Source organism: Typha angustifolia, chromosome 9 (assembly GCF_048772165.1).
Source record: "Typha angustifolia cultivar Huaian chromosome 9, ASM4877216v1, whole genome shotgun sequence".
In the NCBI taxonomy this organism is placed as follows: domain Eukaryota; kingdom Viridiplantae; phylum Streptophyta; class Magnoliopsida; order Poales; family Typhaceae; genus Typha; species Typha angustifolia.
The window spans coordinates 3110628-3133784 of NC_133247.1; the positions used below are offsets into that span (position 1 = coordinate 3110628).

General features: G+C 37.2%; 5 protein-coding genes across 7 annotated transcripts; 3 read left to right on the plus strand and 2 right to left on the minus strand.

Moving 5' to 3' along the window:
• The first annotated feature begins 2289 nt into the window (after positions 1-2289).
• Positions 2290-3824, plus strand: LOC140767118 (cytochrome b5-like). Of its 3 annotated transcripts, none has more exons than XM_073106911.1 (4): positions 2290-2547; positions 2677-2766; positions 3196-3262; positions 3408-3824. In XM_073106911.1, exons 2-4 carry the CDS (start codon positions 2680-2682, stop codon positions 3656-3658), a joined length of 405 nt encoding a protein of 134 aa, XP_072963012.1. In that variant the 5' UTR covers positions 2290-2547; positions 2677-2679; the 3' UTR covers positions 3659-3824. The 3 variants fall into 3 exon arrangements, with proteins under 3 accessions (XP_072963012.1, XP_072963011.1, XP_072963010.1); XM_073106910.1 differs by having other exon boundaries at positions 2546-2569; XM_073106909.1 differs by lacking the exon at positions 2290-2547 and having other exon boundaries at positions 2578-2766.
• A 217-nt stretch (positions 3825-4041) lies between these two features.
• LOC140767095 (rab GTPase-activating protein 22-like) lies at positions 4042-7296 on the minus strand. Its single transcript, XM_073106877.1, has 5 exons — positions 6821-7296; positions 6593-6728; positions 6458-6507; positions 6062-6115; positions 4042-5693 (listed from the first exon to the last, which is right to left on the minus strand). The coding sequence occupies exons 1-5, from the start codon at positions 6997-6999 to the stop codon at positions 4445-4447; spliced, it is 1668 nt and encodes a 555-aa protein (XP_072962978.1). The 5' UTR covers positions 7000-7296; the 3' UTR covers positions 4042-4444.
• Positions 7297-9078: 1782 nt separating this feature from the next.
• Positions 9079-9766, plus strand: LOC140767096 (uncharacterized). Its single transcript, XM_073106878.1, has one exon. The coding sequence runs from the start codon at positions 9155-9157 to the stop codon at positions 9632-9634; it is 480 nt and encodes a 159-aa protein (XP_072962979.1). The 5' UTR covers positions 9079-9154; the 3' UTR covers positions 9635-9766.
• Positions 9767-10081: 315 nt separating this feature from the next.
• Positions 10082-13898, plus strand: LOC140766990 (heat shock 70 kDa protein, mitochondrial). Its single transcript, XM_073106721.1, has 6 exons — positions 10082-10346; positions 11045-11121; positions 11214-11292; positions 11395-11961; positions 12072-12692; positions 13075-13898. The coding sequence occupies exons 1-6, from the start codon at positions 10284-10286 to the stop codon at positions 13687-13689; spliced, it is 2022 nt and encodes a 673-aa protein (XP_072962822.1). The 5' UTR covers positions 10082-10283; the 3' UTR covers positions 13690-13898.
• Positions 13899-14051: 153 nt separating this feature from the next.
• On the minus strand, positions 14052-16786 carry LOC140766991 (pyridoxal reductase, chloroplastic). Its single transcript, XM_073106722.1, has 8 exons — positions 16557-16786; positions 16239-16467; positions 16015-16108; positions 15485-15608; positions 15045-15146; positions 14784-14935; positions 14609-14702; positions 14052-14378 (listed from the first exon to the last, which is right to left on the minus strand). Exons 1-8 carry the CDS (start codon positions 16728-16730, stop codon positions 14193-14195), a joined length of 1155 nt encoding a protein of 384 aa, XP_072962823.1. The 5' UTR covers positions 16731-16786; the 3' UTR covers positions 14052-14192.
• Between the last annotated feature and the right edge of the window lie 6371 nt (positions 16787-23157).

The window sequence follows — 23157 nt, forward strand, 5'->3', positions numbered from 1 at the left end:
GGACAAGTTGAGACTAGCAACAAGAGCATAGGCATCTTAGGGAGCCCCGTTGATGTTATTACTTCTCATTGTTTGAATCCTATGAGTAGTTTCGTGTATCAAACGGAGATAATGAACCTGATGGTTTATTTTCTTCTCAATTAATAAGCTAATTGTTTAGCGATAGGGACGGTTGACCTCTGTATCAAGTCTTGTAAGTTAGTTTGGTCGGTTTTGAGTAACTATAAAAAAAATAAAAAGATAAAAATATATTACATATTTTTGATCAATTATATCAAATCGCACCCAGTCAGCAAGTAGTCAGGGAGTCTTTCTTTTTTGAAGGCTTGATTTTAAAATTTTATGTCAGAAATCGACCGTGTAATACGATTATACATATAGATATAATAATTTGCAAGGCTCAGTCAGCAGTCACCAATCATTAGGGTTAACTTCCATCGAGACTAGTGATTTCAGACAGGGTTGCTTCTTTACGCGTTGTATGATCGCCGAAAAGTATTTGAAGGTTCATGTGAATGGGATCACAGGACGAAAGATTTTCTACGTTTATAATTGGTTGGTAGGTACTTCTTTAGTTAGTATCATGTTATACATCAGAACCTACGTAATCATCAATTCGTCGTCGCACCTAGTAATGCCCCAGGAATTCATTTTATTAAGTTTGCGGTTTTTATTTGTAAGTAAATAGTTGTATCTACTTGATAGCCTTTTCTTTTAGGGTTTTTTTTTTTCCCTTTTTTTCTAAGGGCGTCGCCATCATCTCGTCTCTCTCCTTCCCTATCCAACCGAGAGGTAAAAGGGGTAATCAAGCAAAGCTTGGGTCAAGCTTGAATTGACGCCATTCTTGAGCCTAATTATAGAATCAAGTTTAAGTTAACATAATTTTAATTTAAGTTAATTTTAAGCTTCAACATAAATTAGTTGATTAATAAGTAATTTTAAGTCTGAATTAATTCAAGTTTGGATGATTCAAGCTTGAATTAAGATTGAAATAAAATCTAATTCAAGAATAAAGGTATGAAAATCAATACAGTAATATTATGAGCCTTTAGATTCTGATCTAAATATTTATATTAGTTATATATATATATATATATATATATATATATTATATATTGTAAATATTATATTATTATTATTTAGCACTATTGAGTAGGGGTGAAAACGGGTCGGATTAACTCCGACCCGACCCGCCATTCGACCTGACTTGGATCGGATTCGGATAAAAAGTTTCTATCAAATTTGGATACGGATAGAATTTTTGAAAATAAATTCGGATAAGGATATCAGATATCCGTTTACCCGCATATTTTTTTAAATGATTTACAGTTTTTAGTTTGTTTATTTAAATAGTAAATATTAATATTATTACTAATAATACTTTTTATATTATTTATAAAGATTAATTTCTCTAATTATATATATTTAACATACAAACAAATTATTTGTTGTAAAACTCTTAATAATTTTATGTTAATTATATCTAAATAAAATATTATAATTATTTTAAGTTCAATCAATATTCGTTTAAAATCCGATCATTTATCTTCTGAAAATTATCTGTTTAGTTAGGATATGGTTTTAAATTTTACTATCCGTCCAATATTCGTATTCGAATCTATATCCGAACTAAAAATATAGATCCAGATATAGATTAAGCACTATCCGATCCATTTTCACCCCTACTATTGAGACATTTCCTAGTCAAGTTTGGCCTTCACTATCTTCTCTCTACTCATCTTGCTCTACGCGCTCTCTCTCTCTCTCTCTCTCTCTCTGTTTATACTAGTATTTGTTTGGCGTAGTGGAGGGAGGTGAGAGAGAGGTTTTTCTTATTTGTAATGATTCATCCCTTATTGCTTTCGCTCTTCAACAGTCGGAACTTATCTTGTTTTATTTTTCTTAACATTGTTCTATGCTTGTTGTTGAATCTGCCATTAATTTTCTTTCGCAGGTTAGTGAATGCAAAGCTATGCATGCCTGGATCAACGAAGGTGGCCTCTAGCCAAAACTTTTGGCTCTACGACCGAAAATCTATAGTTCAGTTTCAGTCCAATTGTATCCTATTGAGATCCATTCAAACACTCGTCTAATACGAGCTAACAATTTGATTGTGCATATCCAGTGAGCACGACGCTGTTGTAGAGCAGTACAGGGGAGGAAGGACATCATTTATTTCCTCCCCCCCTCTATCTTTTTGAAAGAGAGAGGACAATAGGGACTCTTGATTCTTGGCCTGGTCATATCAATTAATATCGATTTAGTTCACTCCAAACTAAAACCTTCAATCCAAGTGGCCCAACCTTCTCACATCGAATCCCAAAAGACGTGTAAATAGTACACAATAAGTAATAATAATGAGGCAGTGGATAAATAGTTGCCATTGCCGACCCACAACTAAAATTAGTTGTCTCTCACATCAATTTAAAACGATGGGCACTCTCGTAAATCCTAACTGTCACACAGCTACCCATACTGCCATAATCTCGTCTCTCTCTCCCTCTCTCTATAACAAGCAATCCAGATGCCAAGAACTCGGGAAACAGAGTAAGAAAAATAAACGGAAAGAGTACATAAATTATTATTTTTCTCTCTCTCTCTCTCTCTCTCTCTCTCTATCTTTCTTTCTTTGATCTAAAATGTTGGATTTTATTTTTAATGTTTATTTTTGAGCAGGCGATGGCGGGGAATCGCAAAGTGTATGGCTTCGGAGAGGTCACGAAGCACAACGTCGCTAAGGATTGCTGGCTCATCATCTCCGGAAAGGTCTAATCTCTTCTTGGATTTGTTTGTTTTAGTTGAAAGATTTAGATTTCGACAAGGTTTTTTGCCCCGGTTGTTTGAGACTGGTGTATGATATTGCTGCTAATGGTAGGTATTTTTGAGTCCTCGTTCATAAGGAGGTGTCTTGAAGCTTTTTGATTTTCTCATGATCATTTGTTAACTTTTCATTTGTATCATGAGAAAGATAGAATCACAGATCTTGAAAGGAAAAATATAGGTAAATACTAAGTTGAGATCACTATAAGAATCAACAATTTTGAATCATATGATCTCTACCTTATGCTAGTTTACTTCAACATAAATTTATTTTTGTTGGCCCTCGTACTTCTCCTATGTATCTCTAATGTTCTAATTCTGATAAGATAATTTTGAACTTCTCACTAGTTATATAAACACAAACTCATGCTTCAGGTGTATGATTTATCGCTATTCATGGACGATCATCCCGGAGGCGACGATGTCTTACTAAATTCAACTGGTAAGAATTCACCTTGGTCTCTCAATCTTCAATACCTAATAAATAATTCTCCTTTTGCTTCACAGTGGTTGTTCCAAAAGACTCCTCTGATAGCCCAAAAAGTATGTGAACTTCCTCTCTCTGACAAAATACTAATTTTTTGCAGGCAAAGATGCAACCATTGATTTCGAAGATATTGGTCATAGCAATTCTGCCAAGGAGATGATGGAAAAGTACTGCATAGGGGAGATAGATTCTGCAACTATTCCAGCAAATAGTGGCAATGTAGAGCCTCAGAAAGTATCAGAAAATGCGGAGAAAAGCTCACATTACACTCTCAAAATATTACAGTTGATTGTTCCCCTTTTTATCATGGGCTTAGCATATGCTATTCGTTATTTAGCTAAGGCAGAGTAGTCTCCCTCTCCACCGTTTCTATTCGTAAGATATCTAAAGTTGTGGAATGGCTTATAAGTAGCAGAAGAATGACTCCAATTGTTATTGATATTGTAATTGGTCTTTGGGGGTTAATTGTGTATGTCTGATACTGTATCTCGTGTTTCTCCAAATTCTTTGCTTTCAAGTTCTTGTGCTATTGCAACAATTAAGCTCTCAAATGACTTACTAACACTTATACTTTTTTTTTGTTTCGCCTCCAATATTTTGAGAATCTACTATAGGAGGTGATTAATTTCTCATTCAACTATCAATAGATTAGTAAGAGAAAAACGGAATGAATAGTACTTCTCGAGACAAACAGTATTCCATGAAATCTCTCATGAAAGTAGACAAGAAAGAGAGACAGCAATCACAAAGACATACTTTCGATTATATTTGGGCAAAATTATCATAGAAATGAAGAAAGATAAACAAAATCTAGAGTAAAATACAAACTTCTTTTGGTGGAAACAACTTGGGTTACGTGCAAGATAGGCACGAGGAACACCCTAAAGAAAGATGAACCAACAGATGCAAGATATTGATACTCTGATGAATTTTATTGTTGTTGTATACAATCTAGTACTTCAAGACAAAATCTTGTTTTGCAAAAGTGGCTTCAATCTGGGTCTTCCGAAGCTTTGAATTTATCACGCATTATGTTCTGCTTCACACAGCAGGTATATAACCGGATAAAGGTAAATAAAAGAATCAACAGATGGAAGATGTATCAAAGTAGATCAGGAGAGGCCCCAGCAAGTCTTTTTACTCAATCTTGTCGTGAAGGATTACCACAAGATCATGTGCATCGTCTAAAAGCTTCCAGATATCCAAATGCCCCGCCATGCTGTTGCACTCTCGTATGATCTCATCCATGCTGCTATACCTCTCTATTATTAGTTTCCTCTTTTGCAAGACAGATGCTGCAATTGCATACAGCAGCAAGTCATCTGTTGGTGGAGCTCGCAGCCGTATCCATGCAGACTTTCCAATACCTGCCCGATTTGCTGCCTGATCTGCCCACATCACCTCCCACAAACAAAGAGTCTGCTCAAAATTTAGCTCCCTCCGAAACATAACGACAACCATTCTGTATACAAAGAAGCAGTCCTCGGCCTGAAGCTTCTCCAAATGTCTGTACAGGTGTGAGTCCTTGTTTTTAATTATCTTCGATACAATATTAAGCTGTCTCCTTATGCCCACTTCATCGAGCCTAAAATTGTGACGGGCTTTCCTCATAAAACCCACGAAGCACCAGAAGGCCTCATAATCCTCCTCCATTACAGCAAGTATTGGTGAAAGGAGATCACTCATTCCTTGGCAATAGCCAATTTCTGGATCATAAAGTGCATATGCCTCAAGTATGGCAACCAGGCGCGCCGCATGATAGATCCTGCAAGGCTCCAAATGGTCATAGTCTTTTAAACCAACGGCTACCGCAGACTTAATTGCATTGTCCTCAGATACTGCTGCTTGGGATGGAGAGTAAACTACCCATTCTGCATTTGCTCGAACAGCATCTAGACGAATGATACGCTGCCATGTGGCAAAATCCTCCGATGCTCGACGAGACTGAGTAGCATCCTCTTTGGCAGAAGCAACCTTATTTACGTTGGCATCATTTTCCATACTCTCACCCAAGGCCGAGAAAGTAGGCAAGCTTTCTGGCTCTTCATGAGTGGATGATCCGGAATCAGAGCATTCACTCTCCCCCGATATTTCATCTACATGAGTTATAGAACTCTTGTCTTCCTCCTCCATGTTACTTAAGTTCGAGGGAGAAGTTTTATCAGAAACTGGCAGCCCTGCATTACTGCCAGAGCCTTCATCATGCATTTGTAGTGCTGTATTGCCATCACCAGAGTTCTCTTTAGAACCAAAGGATCCATGGTTCTCATCAAAACTAGGGCGCTCCATGCAGTTGTTTTTTGCAGTTCCCTTTAAATCCTGGCCCCCATTATTATTCATCGTGGAAATCCGTCGGGAATGTTTCCTCAGTTTCATATATTCTTTCCTGTATCAGTTTGTCCAGTATTCACAGCATAAGTGTATAAAATATAAATTAAGTTTCATAATGACACGAAAGAGCACGCTATTATCACATTATATTGTCTTGGATACTCATTGCATATGGAGTAGTAGATTTCATAATTCAGATATAAAAGTAGACTTTCTAGGTGAATGAATCACTCTACCAATGGAACATCAAAATCCTCTTTTGCATTTTCTCCTGCAACATTTATGAGCACAAGAGGACATTTTTGTCTCGAATACCACTTAGCTCTTATTAATGACTCATTATATGCGCACTTAAGATACATCTGACTAGACATAGATTAATAAGAAAATTATGGAAATGAATCTACTGTTAGGTCCACATACCTTTTCGTTGCTCTAATGTTATTTCTCTCAGCCTCTGTACTGTCTAGGTTGTACCTGCAATGGAAGTTAAAACATAAGTAGATGTACAGGAATCCTCTTCGAATGGATAAATAATGAAAAGAGATATCCACGCATACAAGTTAAGATAATATCCTGGTTTCATGATGAGCAATTTCAACACTTAATTAAAAAGAGGACATTCAATATCATTGTACCTATCTAAGAGAAATCTTGCATAAGATAAAATCTTCTAATAAGATGAGCTTCATGCAACCCCAAGGCACATATGAACCAAAGATTCTAATAAAGCATGAACCAAACAACCATAACAAAACGCTACTTAAAATCCATTACTGAAATGTATTAAATTTGGGATGTCAGTAAGAGAGAACTTACATTCCAAGAAGGAACGGCCAAACTTCTGCCCTGATGCTTGGATCGATTCCCTTATAAGATAATGGCAACCAGTAAGGTAAGAAAGAATTAATGCAGAGAAAATCAGGAGAAATCAAATGCTATAAGAATTCTTACTCCACTTCGAACTTTCTTGAGAAACTTGACACCTCCATCACGGAGTCTCCCATTTGGCGCGAATAAACCCTTCCACTGCTGCCTAGTGAGCGCATGTTTTCTTCTCCTCCGAGACCAAGGAGATTTAAGACTACCTCTGCCAATATAAATCCAATAAGCAGATCAAATTCCCTTCTTTTTTTTTTCGTTCTTCTCAGTTTTTAGTGGAAACGTGGGTCTTGGTTTTACCTCTGGGAGGTGATCACGAGGGTCGCGGCGAGGGCGAGTCCGGCAACGGCTGTAACACCGATGGCGACGCCTGCGTGCCACCGACCGTCGGTGGGTCCCCAGATCCATCCGCCGCCGCGGGCGGCGACCGTGGCAAAGAAGGCGGTGACCCTGCGCTCGACGCAGCCACGAAACCACATCGATTTCGATCCAAAACCGATCTCGATTAGACCATTCAAGAGCCGACGACTACACCCGCGAGTTCTTTACGAACCCTACCGACCAGTCTCAGATTCGCCTCTTCTCCTTCTCTCTGTCTCTCTCTCGCTCTCTAGATGTTTAGGCTTGTGAAGTCCACCGACGAGTCGATGTCAATTTGGAGAGCGTCGAGCTGACATTAAAATCTAGAGAGGAGAGAGGTTTTGGAATATTTGGGGAAGGGTGTGATGGAGGTCTACGAAAGGGAGAAGCCTCCCCATTTTTCCTTTTTCTTTTTCCTTTTTACCTTTTCTTCTTTTCCATAGACCATAGGTAAGCAAAGGGCAAACGTATAAGATCGTGGCAAAAATTAGCATATTGGTTGACATGAGACTATTCCAACCATGCGTTAGCCTGGTTTTCTTTTTATTTTACCGTTCGTATCTCAATAGATACAGAGATATTTAGTTCTCATTAAATATTTAGCTATTTATTTTAGATTTTAAATTAAATGTGTCGTTAAATAATTATTCTGAACTAAACGATGTGAGACCTACCCTAAACTATTACGTTACCGAATTACTTCTCCAAACTAATTATACTATCAAGCTATCAATTAAATTAAGTTAAACCATCAAATCACTAAATAATTTCTTCATAATATTATTTAGGGTTAAAGTTAAACTATGACCTCCTTGGTCATATTAGTTGGTTGTTGCACTGATTTAGAAGGATAAAATTATAAATATTATTATATCTAAAAATACTTATAATTTTAATAAATCTATTAGTAAATAGCTATTAAATTTGTCATCAAATTAGTAAAACCAAAGTGGTATAACTCCCTTTCAAGGACGTAGAGCTCAGAGCTCCCCTTCTTTCTCATTGGCGGTAGAGAAATTGTGTTTTTTTTTTAATTTTTGACATCCATTCTAATTGCATGAATGTCACAATACAATATATTAGCATAGATTAGTATATGGAGAATCTACGTAAGATAATTTATTATTAAAATATTATAATTAAATATTGTTGATGTAGAAAACAACGCACCAAACATTCTCTAAATGGACGTCAAAATGCAACACATCACTTCAGATTAATACATAGAGATTTTACATGAAGAAATCTATTATCAAAATACCTGCTTCATTAAATATAACTCAGTACATGTTTGACTGACCATATTATACCTTTAATTTCTCTTCTTTCCTTTTAGTTTCTAGAATAACAGTAAAATAGTCATCATAATTTCTAAATTTGGCATTCACATATAGTTAAGGTATTAAAAAATAATAAAAGATAAACTCGTATCTGAAGTCGATGATAATAATTTAGAATGAAAGGCAAACACCATTGGTTATATTTATCGAAATGAATGGAAACATTATTATAAAAAGAATATTCTATCCATAATCCATATAGATCTCAGAGTATTACTTTAATATTTAATATAACTAACGAAGTATAAGTTTTCTAAATATATAGTAACTGAAAAAAGGGCTAACTTGGTTATGTTATACTCTTACAAAATCTCTTATGGCGTGTACATTTCTAAAGTTGATATTTGTATATGCCATTCAAACATATATTTTTTCTAAACGGATGCCCTCTCATAAGGTTAGGCCTCAAAATTTTAATATAAAAATTAAAAATGCCTTTAACTAAGAGAAATATATAAAAACACAAGAATAAGGATATATTTATCTTTTATGTTCAAACTATTCAAATTTTAATGGTTCCTTAAATTTAAAGGATGTTTTATATAAAATAAAGAGTTTTAAAGTACATTCGTGTAAAAATTATATATGTAAATATCAGCATCAAAACAGTATATATGTACGAGATTTTTAAAGGGTATACATATGCAAAAGACCAGATGTTTTAAAACAGCTAGTGCACGTATTATTAGGTGATCTTATCACCAACTTCACCTCCCTGAGTCCCTTCCCCTGTTTAAATATACATCCCATTTTGGTGAACTAACTTCTACTCTAGTTAGTTCAACTTCCCGCCACCAACCCACCCTCCCTCTCTTCCAAATTTCCAATCCTTTGTTCTATAAAACTCTATCAAATAACCTCCAAATCTCCCACAACATCAACTCAACCCCAATACACCCCCAATCATCACCAGAATCATCACCAGAATCCTGCAATGGGCTCCCTCACCGTGGCCGACAAACAGAGGGAAGGTGCGGAGATCATCTACGGCGCCGACGAGTGCTACAACCACTCCTTGGAGCTCCTCAAAGCTCTCGGCTTCCCGGAAGGCGTCCTCCCCTTAAAAAACCTCGACGAATGTGGCCTCGTTCGCGAGACGGGCTTCGTCTGGATGAAGCAGAAGGTCCCGTACGAGCATTTCTTCAAAGGGACTAACACTAGAGTCAAGTACGACACGGAGGTGACCGCGTACGTTGAGGACAAGAGGATGAAGAAGATGACAGGGGTGAGGTCGAAGCAGATGCTGCTGTGGGTGCCTATCGTTGAGATGAGCATGGATGGAACCGAGAAGATATACTTCAAGTCGGCGGTCGGGATCGGGAGGTCGTTCCCGGCGTCGGCCTTCGCCGAGGAGGAGAAGGCAGTGGAGAAGAAAGAAGAGGAGAAGAAAGAAGAGGAGAAAATAGAGGCATGAGAATGGCAGCTTCAAGATTAGTTCTACTTTGTTGTTTTAAGGCAAGCTGGTTCTAACTATGGAGATTGTGTTTATGTGAAGGGTGTTCGTGTATTTCCAAATTTGAGTTATAAAATAAATTGGTTCATCTTATGTAGTTTTTATAAATTGGTTCTGTTTAAAGGGAAAAAAAAATATTTTGGTCAGTTTTGTCGATGTGCCAGTTTCAATTTTTTTTTAATACATAAAATTTAAATTTTTTTAATCAATGTCAAAAAATTAGAAATTTTAATTAATATCAATTTCTCAAATATTTTTCGAATAAACTTGAAACATAGTTTTTATATGCAAAAAAGTTCAGTAACTATTATGAACCGAATAATAAAATAACGGATCCGGGTTCAAGATAAATGCATATCCAATCAAACTCGAATACGAATTTAGACGGAAGAGTAATTTCCGACCCGTTTCGGCTTCTTCTCTGGAGCATTCCACACTCTTCCAGAGCCTCGAGAACCGCTCTTTCTTCGTACCAAGCTTCGTCTTCGCTACACTGAAAACTGAAAATTTAAAAGGGAAGGATCGAAGGAGCTCGAAAAATCTTCGAAATCAGAAGTTAAACCCTATTTTTCTTCTTCTAATCGAATTCTCCTTGACGAGAAGGATAGCCATGGCTACATCGGTGGTTCTCCGAGCGATGAGGCGGAGGGAGCTGTACTCTCCGCTCGGATCCGTATGATTCGTTTCCTACCCTTTCGGCTTTGAAAATTTTGATTAAGATCTTATACTGCTAGTATAGGATCATTTGCATGTAGTATCGAGCTCTTATTTTTGCAAAGTTCTCCTTTTCATATGATGTTTATCTAGATTTTATGTTTATCATTGTTTTAGGATGCCTTTTAGTGTTGGTATTGGAATTTTCAGTGCCAATATTTATGGATCAACATCATCACTTAATATTACGTTTTTTTTCCTTCCGGTTAAAAAAATGTATTTGATTTCGAGAATCGATAACATAGTGTTCAGTTTGAAGTGTTTATCTCCCTGGTCATAATATAAGAAGGGCATAGTGAGTCTGTGGCTCTTACTGTTGTTCGTGTACCATTTAACTGAGAAAACAAATTCAAGATAGGTTATCAAGGTTAGTAAGCATGTCCGTTCTCAGGAATTTCCTAATTGGTCGCAAATGGTAAGGGAGATATCACTGTTATAACAGTGGATTGAGCATGCTTAGCAAAGAATTGTGATGTTTGTTATTGCTTTGCAAGCATTGCAAATCTTGCTGTCCGAAAATTGGTTTGAAATGATCAAGTGATCCTTTTAACTAGCTTTATTTGTATGATTCGCTATGTTGTCAAATGGAGTTGCTTTAAGTGATTTCAGGCAATGAATGATATATTCTGATCTATATTACTCGGTAATGTTTTGCAGTTGCCTGGCAACATGAAATCAACATGGAGTGCTTCTTATTTGGGCTGTAAATGGGCAAGTTTGGCGAGGCCATTTAGGTAGTACCAGCAGATTTGTATCAGTGCAGATCGGTCATCATAGATGTTATAATTTGTTTTTCACCTTTCTGTTTTTCTGAATTTGGATGCAGTGCGAAACCTATGGGAAATGATGTTATTGGGATTGACTTGGGAACTACAAATTCATGTGTTGCTGTGATGGAAGGAAAGGTTGGGCTTCGTCTCTGTAGCACAGTTGTAGATTCATCAGTTTTTAAATGTCCTTATTCCTTAGATACCTTGTTCTGTATACTTATTCTTTAATATATGCAGAATCCTAAAGTAATAGAGAATTTGGAAGGGTCCAGGACTACACCATCTGTTGTTGCCTTTAATCAGAAGGGAGAACTGCTTGTAGGAACTCCGGCCAAACGACAAGCAGTTACCAACCCAACAAATACTGTATTTGGGACAAAGCGACTGATAGGTCGCCGCTTTGATGATCCCCAAACACAGAAAGAGATGAAGATGGTTCCTTTCAAGATTGTGAAGGCTCCCAATGGAGATGCCTGGGTTGAAGCAAATGGACAGCAGTATTCTCCTAGCCAGATTGGTGCATTTATTTTGACCAAGATGAAAGAAACAGCTGAATCTTACCTTGGAAAATCTGTTTCTAAGGCAGTGATAACTGTTCCAGCATACTTCAATGATGCACAAAGACAGGCTACTAAAGATGCAGGTCGAATTGCCGGACTTGATGTGCAGAGAATCATTAATGAACCAACTGCAGCGGCACTGTCTTACGGAATGAACAATAAGGAGGGTCTAATAGCAGTTTTTGATCTTGGAGGAGGAACCTTTGATGTCTCCATTTTAGAAATATCTAATGGTGTATTTGAGGTGAGTTGAGGTTTTTATTCCCATAATTGTTGTTAATATTCTTTGTTTCAGAGGAGAATTCCTAGTGATTCCTGACGTTTAACTGAATCTTTATTGTCTTCCCTGTCAAGGTCAAAGCAACAAATGGTGATACTTTCTTGGGTGGAGAAGATTTTGATAATGCCCTTTTGGAGTTTTTAGTAAGTGAATATAAAAGAACCGAGGGTATAGATCTTTCAAAGGACAGGCTGGCCTTACAAAGACTTCGAGAAGCAGCTGAGAAGGCTAAAATTGAGCTCTCTTCGACATCCCAGACAGAGATTAATCTTCCATTCATAACAGCTGATGCATCTGGAGCAAAGCACATGAATATCACTTTGACAAGATCAAAGTTTGAGACTCTAGTGAATCACCTGATTGAAAGAACTAGGCAACCATGCAAGAACTGTCTGAAGGATGCTGGCATATCTACAAAGGAGGTAGACGAGGTTCTTCTTGTTGGTGGAATGACAAGGGTTCCGAAAGTTCAAGAGGTAGTTTCTGAAATTTTTGGGAAGAGCCCGAGCAAGGGAGTAAATCCAGATGAAGCTGTTGCAATGGGTGCTGCCATTCAAGGTGGCATCCTCCGTGGAGATGTAAAGGAGCTTCTCCTCTTGGATGTTACTCCTCTTTCACTTGGTATTGAGACTCTTGGTGGTATCTTTACTAGACTGATTAACAGGAATACAACTATTCCCACTAAGAAAAGCCAGGTGAGCCAAAAAAAATTCTTGTAAGCTTTCTGAAATTGCTGATCTCTAGTCTTAATCATCTTGGTAGTTTTAGTATGCTAAGTTGCAATCAACATAATTTGATTCCCTAGAGGATGAATTGTAGCCAAACTTGCTGGTTTATGCATGACCTCCTTAATATTCGTACCTCTATTTCTTAGAATGATCTGTTGGAAAGGTTATTATTGTTTCCACAGAGTAGATTGCAGCCATCTTTAGTAAAGAAATCGTGTACAACATATGACCCATTATTAATTTATTATGATCAACCAGTTGCTTCTTCCTGTGTGTTGAATTATGAAACATTTGTTTTTCACTTTACTCATAATTTTTTTTAAATGTATTGATTGGTGTCTACCTTCAGGTGTTCTCCACTGCTGCTGACAACCAAACCCAAGTGGGTATTCGTGTACTGCAAGGTGAGCGTGGGATGGCTTCAGATAACAAGCTTCTGGGAGAGTTTGACCTCGTGGGCATTCCTCCTGCTCCTAGAGGCATGCCCCAGATTGAGGTAACATTTGATATTGACGCCAATGGAATTGTGACTGTCGCTGCTAAAGACAAGGCAACCGGAAAGGAGCAGCAGATTACCATTCGGTCCTCTGGAGGCCTCTCCGAGGATGAGATCCAGAAAATGGTCAAGGAAGCCGAGCTGCATGCACAGAAAGATCAGGAGAAGAAGGCGCTTATTGACATCAGAAATAATGCCGACACTACGGCCTACAGTATAGAGAAGAGCTTGGGCGAGTACAGGGATAAGATTCCTGCCGAGATTGCTTCGGAGATAGAGTCTGCGGTGGCTGATCTCCGCAAAGAGATGGCAGGAGATGATGTCGAGAAGATAAAAGCAAAGATTGATGCAGCAAATAAGGCAGTTTCAAAGATAGGACAACACATGAGTGGTGGCTCCAGTGGGCCTCAGGGTGGTGGTGGTGGTGATCAGGCTCCAGAGGCAGAATACGAGGAGGTTAAGAAGTGAATGACTAGAAGCTGATACGAGCTTTACCTTTTTTGAAGTCGTAGTCATGGCAAAGAGTTTAGTAGCATCTTCTGTTTTGTTCTAGGATATAGTTCAGATTTGCTATGTTAATCTTCATCGCTAAATCAGAGATGATTATTTCCAGATACTGCTTCACTTTGTGCTTTGAAGAGTTGTAACATAATTTTACTAATCTTTTACCTTACGAAGTCTGTGGTGCCGTCTTTGCGAATAATTTTGCCAATACTGGACGACGTCTCTTCCTATCAGATTAGGTGGACAGAGGGATTATTCTGATACAAGATGTCCTGATTTCTATGAATAACTCAACGTCAGTTTCATTAGACTAAACTAGAATAACATCAATTTCAACTTGCAGCTTTCACTAAGATGAAAATTAATCGATTTCCTATTAAGCCAGATCTGCCTGTATGGTGTTCATGGAAATTAATCAAGAAGAAGAAGAAAACCAAAAAAGAGTGCAGTCAAGTAAGAAAGTAGATTCATGAGGTCTGGAAGATATTCTGTATCATTTTAGTTGGAGAAGCCTTCGCTGCAGAATCCAACTCAAGTATCTCACTTGAGCTCAGTCGCCAGCCAAGTGAACCCAAGTTTTCCTCAGCTTGTTCGACTGTCTTTACACCAGGTATGGGAATGGCTCCTTTGCAAATGCACCAGTTTATCGCGACCTGCATAGAGATGAAACAATAAACCTTATCAGATATTGAGAAATGACGCATTTCATTTGGTATATGATTGGATGGCTCTGGACCTAGTAATTAGTTTTCCGCAACATCCATTACAGCGATGAAATAATGCATCAGTTCTTTTACTAAATTCATGCTATTTTCTCATTCACACAATAAGGACCTAGTGTATGTACAGAATTTATAGATGTTATAGAAACACAAGCACTTACTTGCGACATGGTTTTTCTCCTCCTTTCAGCAATTTTGTTCAGTGAACTGAGTAAAGGATCCAATCCTGGAAGAATCTGACGGAATAAGAGACCTCTGCATAATGACAAGTAGTTTATTTTCTTATTTATAGCTTCAATGATTTAAATACTCTCTTAGTAAAGTTACACTAAATACCGTGGTCCACTTGGAAGTTTAGAAGTTGTATATTTGCCGGTGAGCATTCCTAATCCAAGTGGGCTATATGCAATCAGTCGGATACCCAAAGAATCACAGACTGCTTTGAGTTCCATTTGCTCAGCACCCATACTCAACAGGGAGAATTGCACCTGCCACATGAATTACGCAGTTTAAATTAGACGTTAACAGGCAAACATCATGCCATTTCATGATGTAACTCATGAACCAAGTGGCCGTTCTAGCCAGTTAGAAAAGCACCTGAACTGAGCACAGAGGAACTCCTCGAGACTTCAGGTAATCGTGAATCTTTATAAGTTGCTTTGGCCCATAATTGCTAACACCAACAGCTCGGACAAGGCCCTATAACCTCTATTGTGTCAGCACATATATCGTATCATTAAGCGTTGCATTCATTTCTGTAAACAGAGTGCATAGAGATACACTAACCATAAAAGAAACATAAGCGATAAAAGGATGACAACACAACTGACACTTATGTCCCACGGTCTTCTCATTATATAGAATCTAATGGTACAGTGTGTTTTCCAACTATGTTCCAGATAATGCTTAAGGAGCACCAAGTCAATATAGCTGTATAACAATCTCTTTATGTAAAATATTTTCTACACAAACTGTTGCATGATGTTACAGTGGTAAAAACTGAAACTTCAATCTGGGCACTATTGAAATATAATGACCTTTTCATACATTGCAACTAAGCCATCCCACAGAGCCAGCTCTTGTAGAGGAGCATAGTTTGCAGTCGACCAATGCAACTGCCCTATTCCAATTTGATCAAGTTGCATTCGATCCAACGAAGATCTGACAAAAAAAAGTTTAACCAAAAGTCTAATAAGCATGCCACTCCACAATTTTAAAAGTCAACCGAAACTCAATCTCATCTATGTTTCTACCTGGGTGACAAATTTATATTGTAGTATTTTGAAGCAAAAATCTCAGAAGTAGGAATTCAGAATTTCACATTTTCATTAGTGTTCAGTGTAGATATTTCATGGTTGATGATACCAAGTTATGCTTGAGAAAAAATGTTGGCTTTTTCTTGAGCCAAACTCTGCTATAATTTGCTATAGTGAACCATTAGTAATTCTTTCAAAAAACTTATCTTATAAACGCCTAAATTTTCCCATGCTTATATGCAATTAAGATGTGCGGATATGTTCGAAAATTGATCTATACATTAAGCAAACAGCAAATGGAGAAAATATACTTGCAGGCCCTGACAAACTGTCCCGAAGTCAGGCGCCAAGGATATGCAGCAAACTTTGTTGCAATGACAACATCATCTCGAATTTTATTTTGTCCTGGAACAAAAATAGGAATACCTAATGAACATCTAGTGCAATGTCCAATTCATAAAGATGAAGAAAAAAATTATGTGCAAATACCTCTTATTAAGAATCAAAAGCATAAGTGGTCATAATTTCTTCTGACCTTTAAATTCACGAATGAATTTTCCAAGAAGCCTTTCACTCTGCCCATTAAATCTTCCAGTCCCATAGGAATCAGCAGTATCAAAAAGATTAATTCCATTTCTTACAGCCAAATTGAACACCTCTTGGAGACCACCATCCATGTCCTCTTGATAACCCCAGAGCAGCTGGTTTCCCCAAGCCCATGTTCCAAAACCCATGGGAGAAACATAGAGGGGACCAACTTTAACCTAGTATTAAACAAGTCCAAACATCACATTATGCAAGGATAAAAATCGAGTTAAAAGAAGAGAAAAGAGAAGAGGGGAAAGGTGGAAACTTTTTCCCATGGCCAGAAGAGAGGGGCGCCGAGACGTAGAGGGAGGCGGGGAGGCTTGCCGGCTGTGATTGGCCCAGCCTGCGGAACCATTTCTCTCGACGCCCTAATGACGTGCCTGCCACGTGGATGGACGGCGGTGATCGGCGCAGCCGTCGTCGCCGACCTCAACGCCATGGTGGTGGAGCTGCTCCAGGTGAGTTCTCTTCCCTCCGTCCTTTAGATAACGCCACGTGAGCAGTTGCTAGTATGGTAGAATTTGGCACGCGCGATACACGTGCAGTTAGGTCACATTAAAATCTGCAGTCCATTCCTTATATTAATGCTTAATTTTTAGAAAATTTATTAAAATCCACCTTATGTTTTAATGTTTATTATCATTCACACTCTACCAAATAGAAATTTATCATTCCACTATTATGTCATAATTTTAATGCATATAACGTTACTTTTTCTAACAAATAATTATCATATCAAGTTAAATTAACTATAAATATGAAAATGATCTTAATAATATTTTTTATTAAATTTTTAAAGTTAGAATAAAAACAAAAACAAAACTTTTGAGGCCAGATGGGAGATATTCTAGCCTTTTATTTTCAAACGCATTTAAAAATTCATCATTCTATCAGTTGTTAGGGTTAAAATTTAACTCAAATCTTTTTTGAGACATTAAAAAGTAGAATGCATGAAAGATTAAACGTGGGATGTTTTTAATAAATTTTTCTCAATACTTTTATGTGTCCCTGTTCCTCAAGAAATGATTCTTTATTTTAATTGGGGTTAATTTTACAACAGTCAATAGACTAATGGAGGTCAAATGAGAAGTATTCAACAGGCATTGTTCAAAGTCTGAATCACAATATTTCTCTCTCAAAAAAAGTTCAAACCACAGTATCATATAAGAAAACAAGAAGAAGGAATTAGAATGGAATTCTACAACATCCTCCACTAAATTTATTCTTTGCTTTCAATTCTATCGAAGTGCAGACCTCACCACCACTCACAAGTAGTCTCACACTGTTGCTCTATTGATTCAAGTCTGCCACTCTCGATCCACATCGCTTAGGTTTCTTAATTTCTTGGTCATCCGAGCACGCCACAACTCCAGTCTTGTTTAATGACTTAATTAGCAACTCGGTCAGCTTTTCCAACTGCACGTAGTCGCATAAAAATGTAAAGAAATCTATAAAACTGACTGCTTGCTTGCTACTTTGATTAATTACTGACCTGCTTGATTAGCATTTGCTTCTCTGTCTACAACCAGTCTACACATGAGAGCAGTGAGTCGTAGTTGTTTTGCAATAAAGAGTACACCCAGCTCTCTTGTTCTGGAACCAAATCGCTACCTGTCTAAGCTGCAAGCCGAGCTCGTTTGCCAGTTGAAGCTTTCTTCTATGGTCCAGCTTTGCCTGGGAGTCGAATGTTGATTCCAGTGACTAGATTCGCTCCTCGCTAAATCTCCTCTTCTTGCTACACTGCAACTGAAGGTATACGAGAGGTACATAACTGCGTTGTTTAATTAATAGAATATTAGATGGGATGTTTAGGCCAATGGAGACTCATACCGTGGAGTTTCTGCCACCCTAATTATAATTGAAGTTGTTATCAAGGACCCAGTGGCGTGCGAGCTTCTCTCTCTCTCTCTCTCTCTCTCTCTCTCTCTCTAAGATGGAAGTTTTGTGTATTAGAGTTAAAATGTATCCCTTTGTTTAAGTGATTACTAGTCAAATTATAAGCTAGGAGTTACCTTTTTATTTCATTGCTACATGGTAGAAATTAATAAGAGTGTATACTATAGGAGCTGAAAACTCATCTATTGGTTACAATGCAGGCACACACATTGCCCCTCCTATTTGATACAAGAATGGAGTCTAACTCCGGAAGTATTAGGTCATCTTGACCCCACAAGAACCACCGGCAGTTTTCCTCCCTAACTTAACTGGCCAAATTGGCTGCGTTATTAACTTCTCTATAAGATCTGAAGAAACTTTACATATCTATTATGAGGACAAAATTGAGTAGCAATTGTTTAAGACACACCTGAGCCGCCACGGACTAACTTCCTCTCCCATGAACATCTTGATCAATGAACTCTTTGCATGTCAAGATTAGAGATTTGATGCTGACGAGGCAGCGTACTTCTTATAGAAGTAAAGAAAACGTAAAAAGAGGCTGCTCTATTTCTGTCGAGTTTTGAGTGATTTATGTTCCTATACTTCTAGGAGATATTTCAGACGATCTATAGACTGTAATAGCTCTCGTAGTATATTCCCATTTTAAAACCTATTTAGGTATCCCACGGACGCCCAAACTTTTCTTCAGAAATAGATATATATACAAAAGATTCAAAACAAGGATGGGGTCATGTAATGATGCTAAAATGTAGATGGATATTTGCAAAAAGAACGAAGATTTTTAATGGAAAGTCGTGGGTGCAAGACTCCCACGACGAAGCATCAAAATACGAGACCTTTTTCTTTTAAAAAAAGGTTTTATAGTTTCAAGGACGAAAAAGGCATCATTGTGCAACCCAAGAACTATTTTGTGTGCTATTTGTGAGACGTTTGACAGTTTGTCGTAGTTAACAAACAGAAGATGTTGCATTGAGAACGAATACTTAAGCTTAAGAGAATCTTTTGAGACCATCAAGAACGTCTAACCAATGGATACGATATTGCTAGCAAATTACTAACAATTGTCACCAATAAGTGCAATAGATTCGTTTTATATTTCCTTTCTCAGCTCATATAATGTAAGAATAGCAAGGACTTGACGATCTTGAGATCATAAAGTGCAAAAGCTCATACCTGCATAAGAGATTTATACATAGCAGACATCGATCGTTTGAAATCACCATATCGTAACAGCGTAGAAGATCTCTTAATGAAGGTCCAAAAGAAAAAGATCGAACTTAGTGTTTGCAGCTGAAATATCATGAAGATCGTGCAAAAACTGGAGAAAAAAACTTGCTAAAACGAAAAGAAAAGAAAGAGAATGCCCTTCAATCAAAAGGTAATGATGGTAAACTTTCCACTTCCTGTCAGAAAAAGAAACCAGAGAAAGTAAACAGCAGAGAGAGAGAGAGAGAGAGAGAGAGAGAGTCAAAAAGCAACATCATGATTACACCAATCTGCTCCGGATCATATAAACTGGAAGCTATGACTGAGGGGAATGAAGCCTGGTCCGAGATGACAAAGAAGACCAAAGTATATAAATATATATATATACACACAAAAAGAAACTCTAATCTTATTGTCATCCTCGAGCCAGACAACATTCCCCTCAAAGTAAAAGCCTCCTCTTCTCCTCTCCATTGCTCTCGGGTTCTTTCATCATGGGGGTTGAGAGGGAGCGAGAGGGGGGGGTATCTATAGAGTTGGATTCATGGGGGTGGTCATGATAGGTGAAATGATTACGCCCAAAGGGGGTGGGTCAATTAAGAGGGAGGGGGGGATGGTAGAAAAAATTAATACACGAGCCAGAGCGGCAGAGGCCGGCCCTTTCAAAGAAATCATCCCGGCCTCGTTGGCGGCTCTATCCGCCCTCGGTTTCGATCTGGACGGTGGAGATGGCGGGTTTAAAAAGGTCGCAGTAAACCCTAGAGAGAGTTAAGGACGGGGAGCAAGAGATGGGGGAGTGGTTGAGGGAGGTGTGTGTGTGTGTGTGTGTGTGTGATGCGAGTCCCAAGGGCTCTAAACGCGCGGGATTCCGTGGAAACTTTATTTATTTTTGCTGTTTTTTAAATCTCTCTCTTCTTACTTCTTACGTTGGAGATTTGGTATAATAAAAGAATCTTGGAGAATCTTTTATTATATGTCTCATAATATATTCCTTTTAACTTGTTATTTTAGCTTAATTAGTTGGCTATCATCTTCTATTATATTACACTATTACCTTGTCAAGCAGGTTATATTCATCTAAATAGAGGTTAATGCTTAAAAACCAACATGAGTTAAAACTCTTTAATTTCTAGCTAAGCAATTTATCACATCTAAGTCAAACATCACATCATCTTTGTCACCTTGTTATTACTACTCTCTTTTTTACCTTTTATCTAGTTGTTTTTTTACCTTTTACTATCTCTCATTTTCCACCTCGCGTGTTGCGCGGTGGTGGTATTTGTAACAAGGTTTGGGTGCCCACAAGTTGAAAAATAATGTGCACGAGTGAGAATGGATAGGAGATGTTAAATAAAATGAGAAGAAAAATGTGAGTTTAAGACCAAATTAAGTATAATTAAAATTTTGATGAAATTAACTCGGAATAATATTGAGAAAATTAAAAGTAAAATGCAATGTTAGAATAATAAATATTTATTTAATAACGTATTAATACTAAAATATAAAATTAGAATACAAACCAAATCAGACATCAAATATATATAAATTTAGATATTATTCATAAAACTTAGATATAGAAGGGAATCAAAATGGATTTTACCTCTTAAAACTCTTTCAAGAAACACAAATAAACTAAAGCATTGAGCTGAGCCACGTGGCTTCACTATTTGCAAATAGCCGTGCAACCAAATGGGGCCATTTTTTGAAGTTAAGAAATTATGACATGCACAAAAACAATAACAAAAAAACTAATCGAGCCCTCCTCGTCTGTCGTGCCGATTGTTTATCACCGATTTGAACTCCAAAACGCCGACATTGACAGGTAGATGCCTCGCCCTACTCGACGACTTTCTGGCCCCCATGCAATTCCTCGCCGGTGAATTCATCCCCTTCGCTCGTTTCACATCCAAAGAGAAAGATGTTTAATTCACGTAACAAATAATAGATATTATTGTCGCATAATATAGTGTTGGTTGCATCGCAAACACAGTGAGTTTTCTCTTTTGTTAATATACTTATGGGTATTAAGGTCGGTGTTGTGTATAGAGTTATTAAGAAACTAATATCAGAAGTAAGAAAAATTAATATGATGATAAAAGAAAAATAGAGACTGTTTTAAATAAGATGTGTTGAAAAGAAGAGAAGAGAGAAAGAATGAGGACAAGAAAAAGGAGGAACAAATGAAAGAATCCAACTGTGGTGGAATGGGATGAGGTGGTGTGGGGGGGAAGAAACCAACTTGCCATCTAAAATGGTATTGTAGTCCTTGTGGTTATTCTAAGAGCACATATTCCTTACAACGACATTGACTTTAAAAATATTCTTTTCCTTCTATCTACAAAGAGTGGTGCAACTTTTTTTTTTTAATTTATTTTTTAAAGAGTGGTGCAACTTTGAAGCATTGTAATTAGCTAGCTAGGGTTTCCTCTAGGCTGGTAATTAGGACTTTCCATTAATGGGGCAGGTTAATGTGGTGTCATACGGGGGATATCATGAAGGTCATCAATGGTACGAAGGGTACTCAAAGTTATTAAATATAATTTATTACTTAATTGATGGCACAAAGTTTGTCCATCTATTACGAAATAGTTGGGGGGTAATAGTGGTGAAGGGTGTCATCAACTCTTTTTTTCACCATATGATCCCCAGTTCAATGTTAATTAAGCACTCACGTATCCCTTTCTTTCTTCCTTTTAATAATGAAATAGAGTGCATGAGTGATTAGAGTCACTGTACTACTACATTGCATACACGTAAAGACTTGTATAATATACTTACAAACCAATATTTGGAAAGAATCTAATAATTATAGAATATATATATATACACCATGCATCTCCATGCAGCACCACTGGGACAACCCTTCTCATCCTATAGTTAGATTAATATATATATATATATATATATATATAGGTACAGATATAACTTGAAGGCAATTATATTAAAATTAATATCATAGTTTAAATTATTATAAAATAGTGGTGAATATATATATATATGTAAGTTGTTACCGTTCTCATCCCTCCTTACGTGGAGATGCAATTAAAGAGGGTGCATGTGGTCTTCTTTATTGGAGGGCGTGTGAGCTTGGTTTGATGCATCCAAGACGACAGAATTTATATTAATGAAACGTTGTACGTAGTAGTAGGGGCCAGCTTTTTGTGCAATCGTCCTCATTCATGGTTAAGCTAGCATTTATGATTCTGTTTTAGGGTTTTGGTCACCTTATGGCTATATATCTGTTGACTGTTGTTGACCCATCCCACTCACCTACGAGAAAGTGAAATTTTTAATAATATATATATATATATATATATATAGTTCATCTATTAAGATAAGGGCATTTTCATTATCTATTAAATGAACTATTTAGTTAAGGGATATAACACATTGACTCATTTAATTGTGTCAAAGTTTTTCAACTCGTTGGGCCTAGGACTAAATTGAGATGTTTGAGCCCAATCAAACTTTCCAACGATTTTATATGATTTGTAACTTAAACATATTTATTATATGCCTCTGCTGGAATTTAAATTTAAAATTTTATTAATTGAACCCGCACAATGTTATGTGTATCCGAACTAAACTATTTTTTGCTAAACATTTAAATTGAACTTTAAATTTAAAAATACTTTACCACGGGAACCCGCAGAATTTTGTAGTTTTGCTTTTGTCACATCAGTTATTTCAGAACAGTTTGTAACTGTTCTGGATAAATTCGAAAGCAAAAGTAGCAAGTTTTATCAAAGCCTAGAAATAAA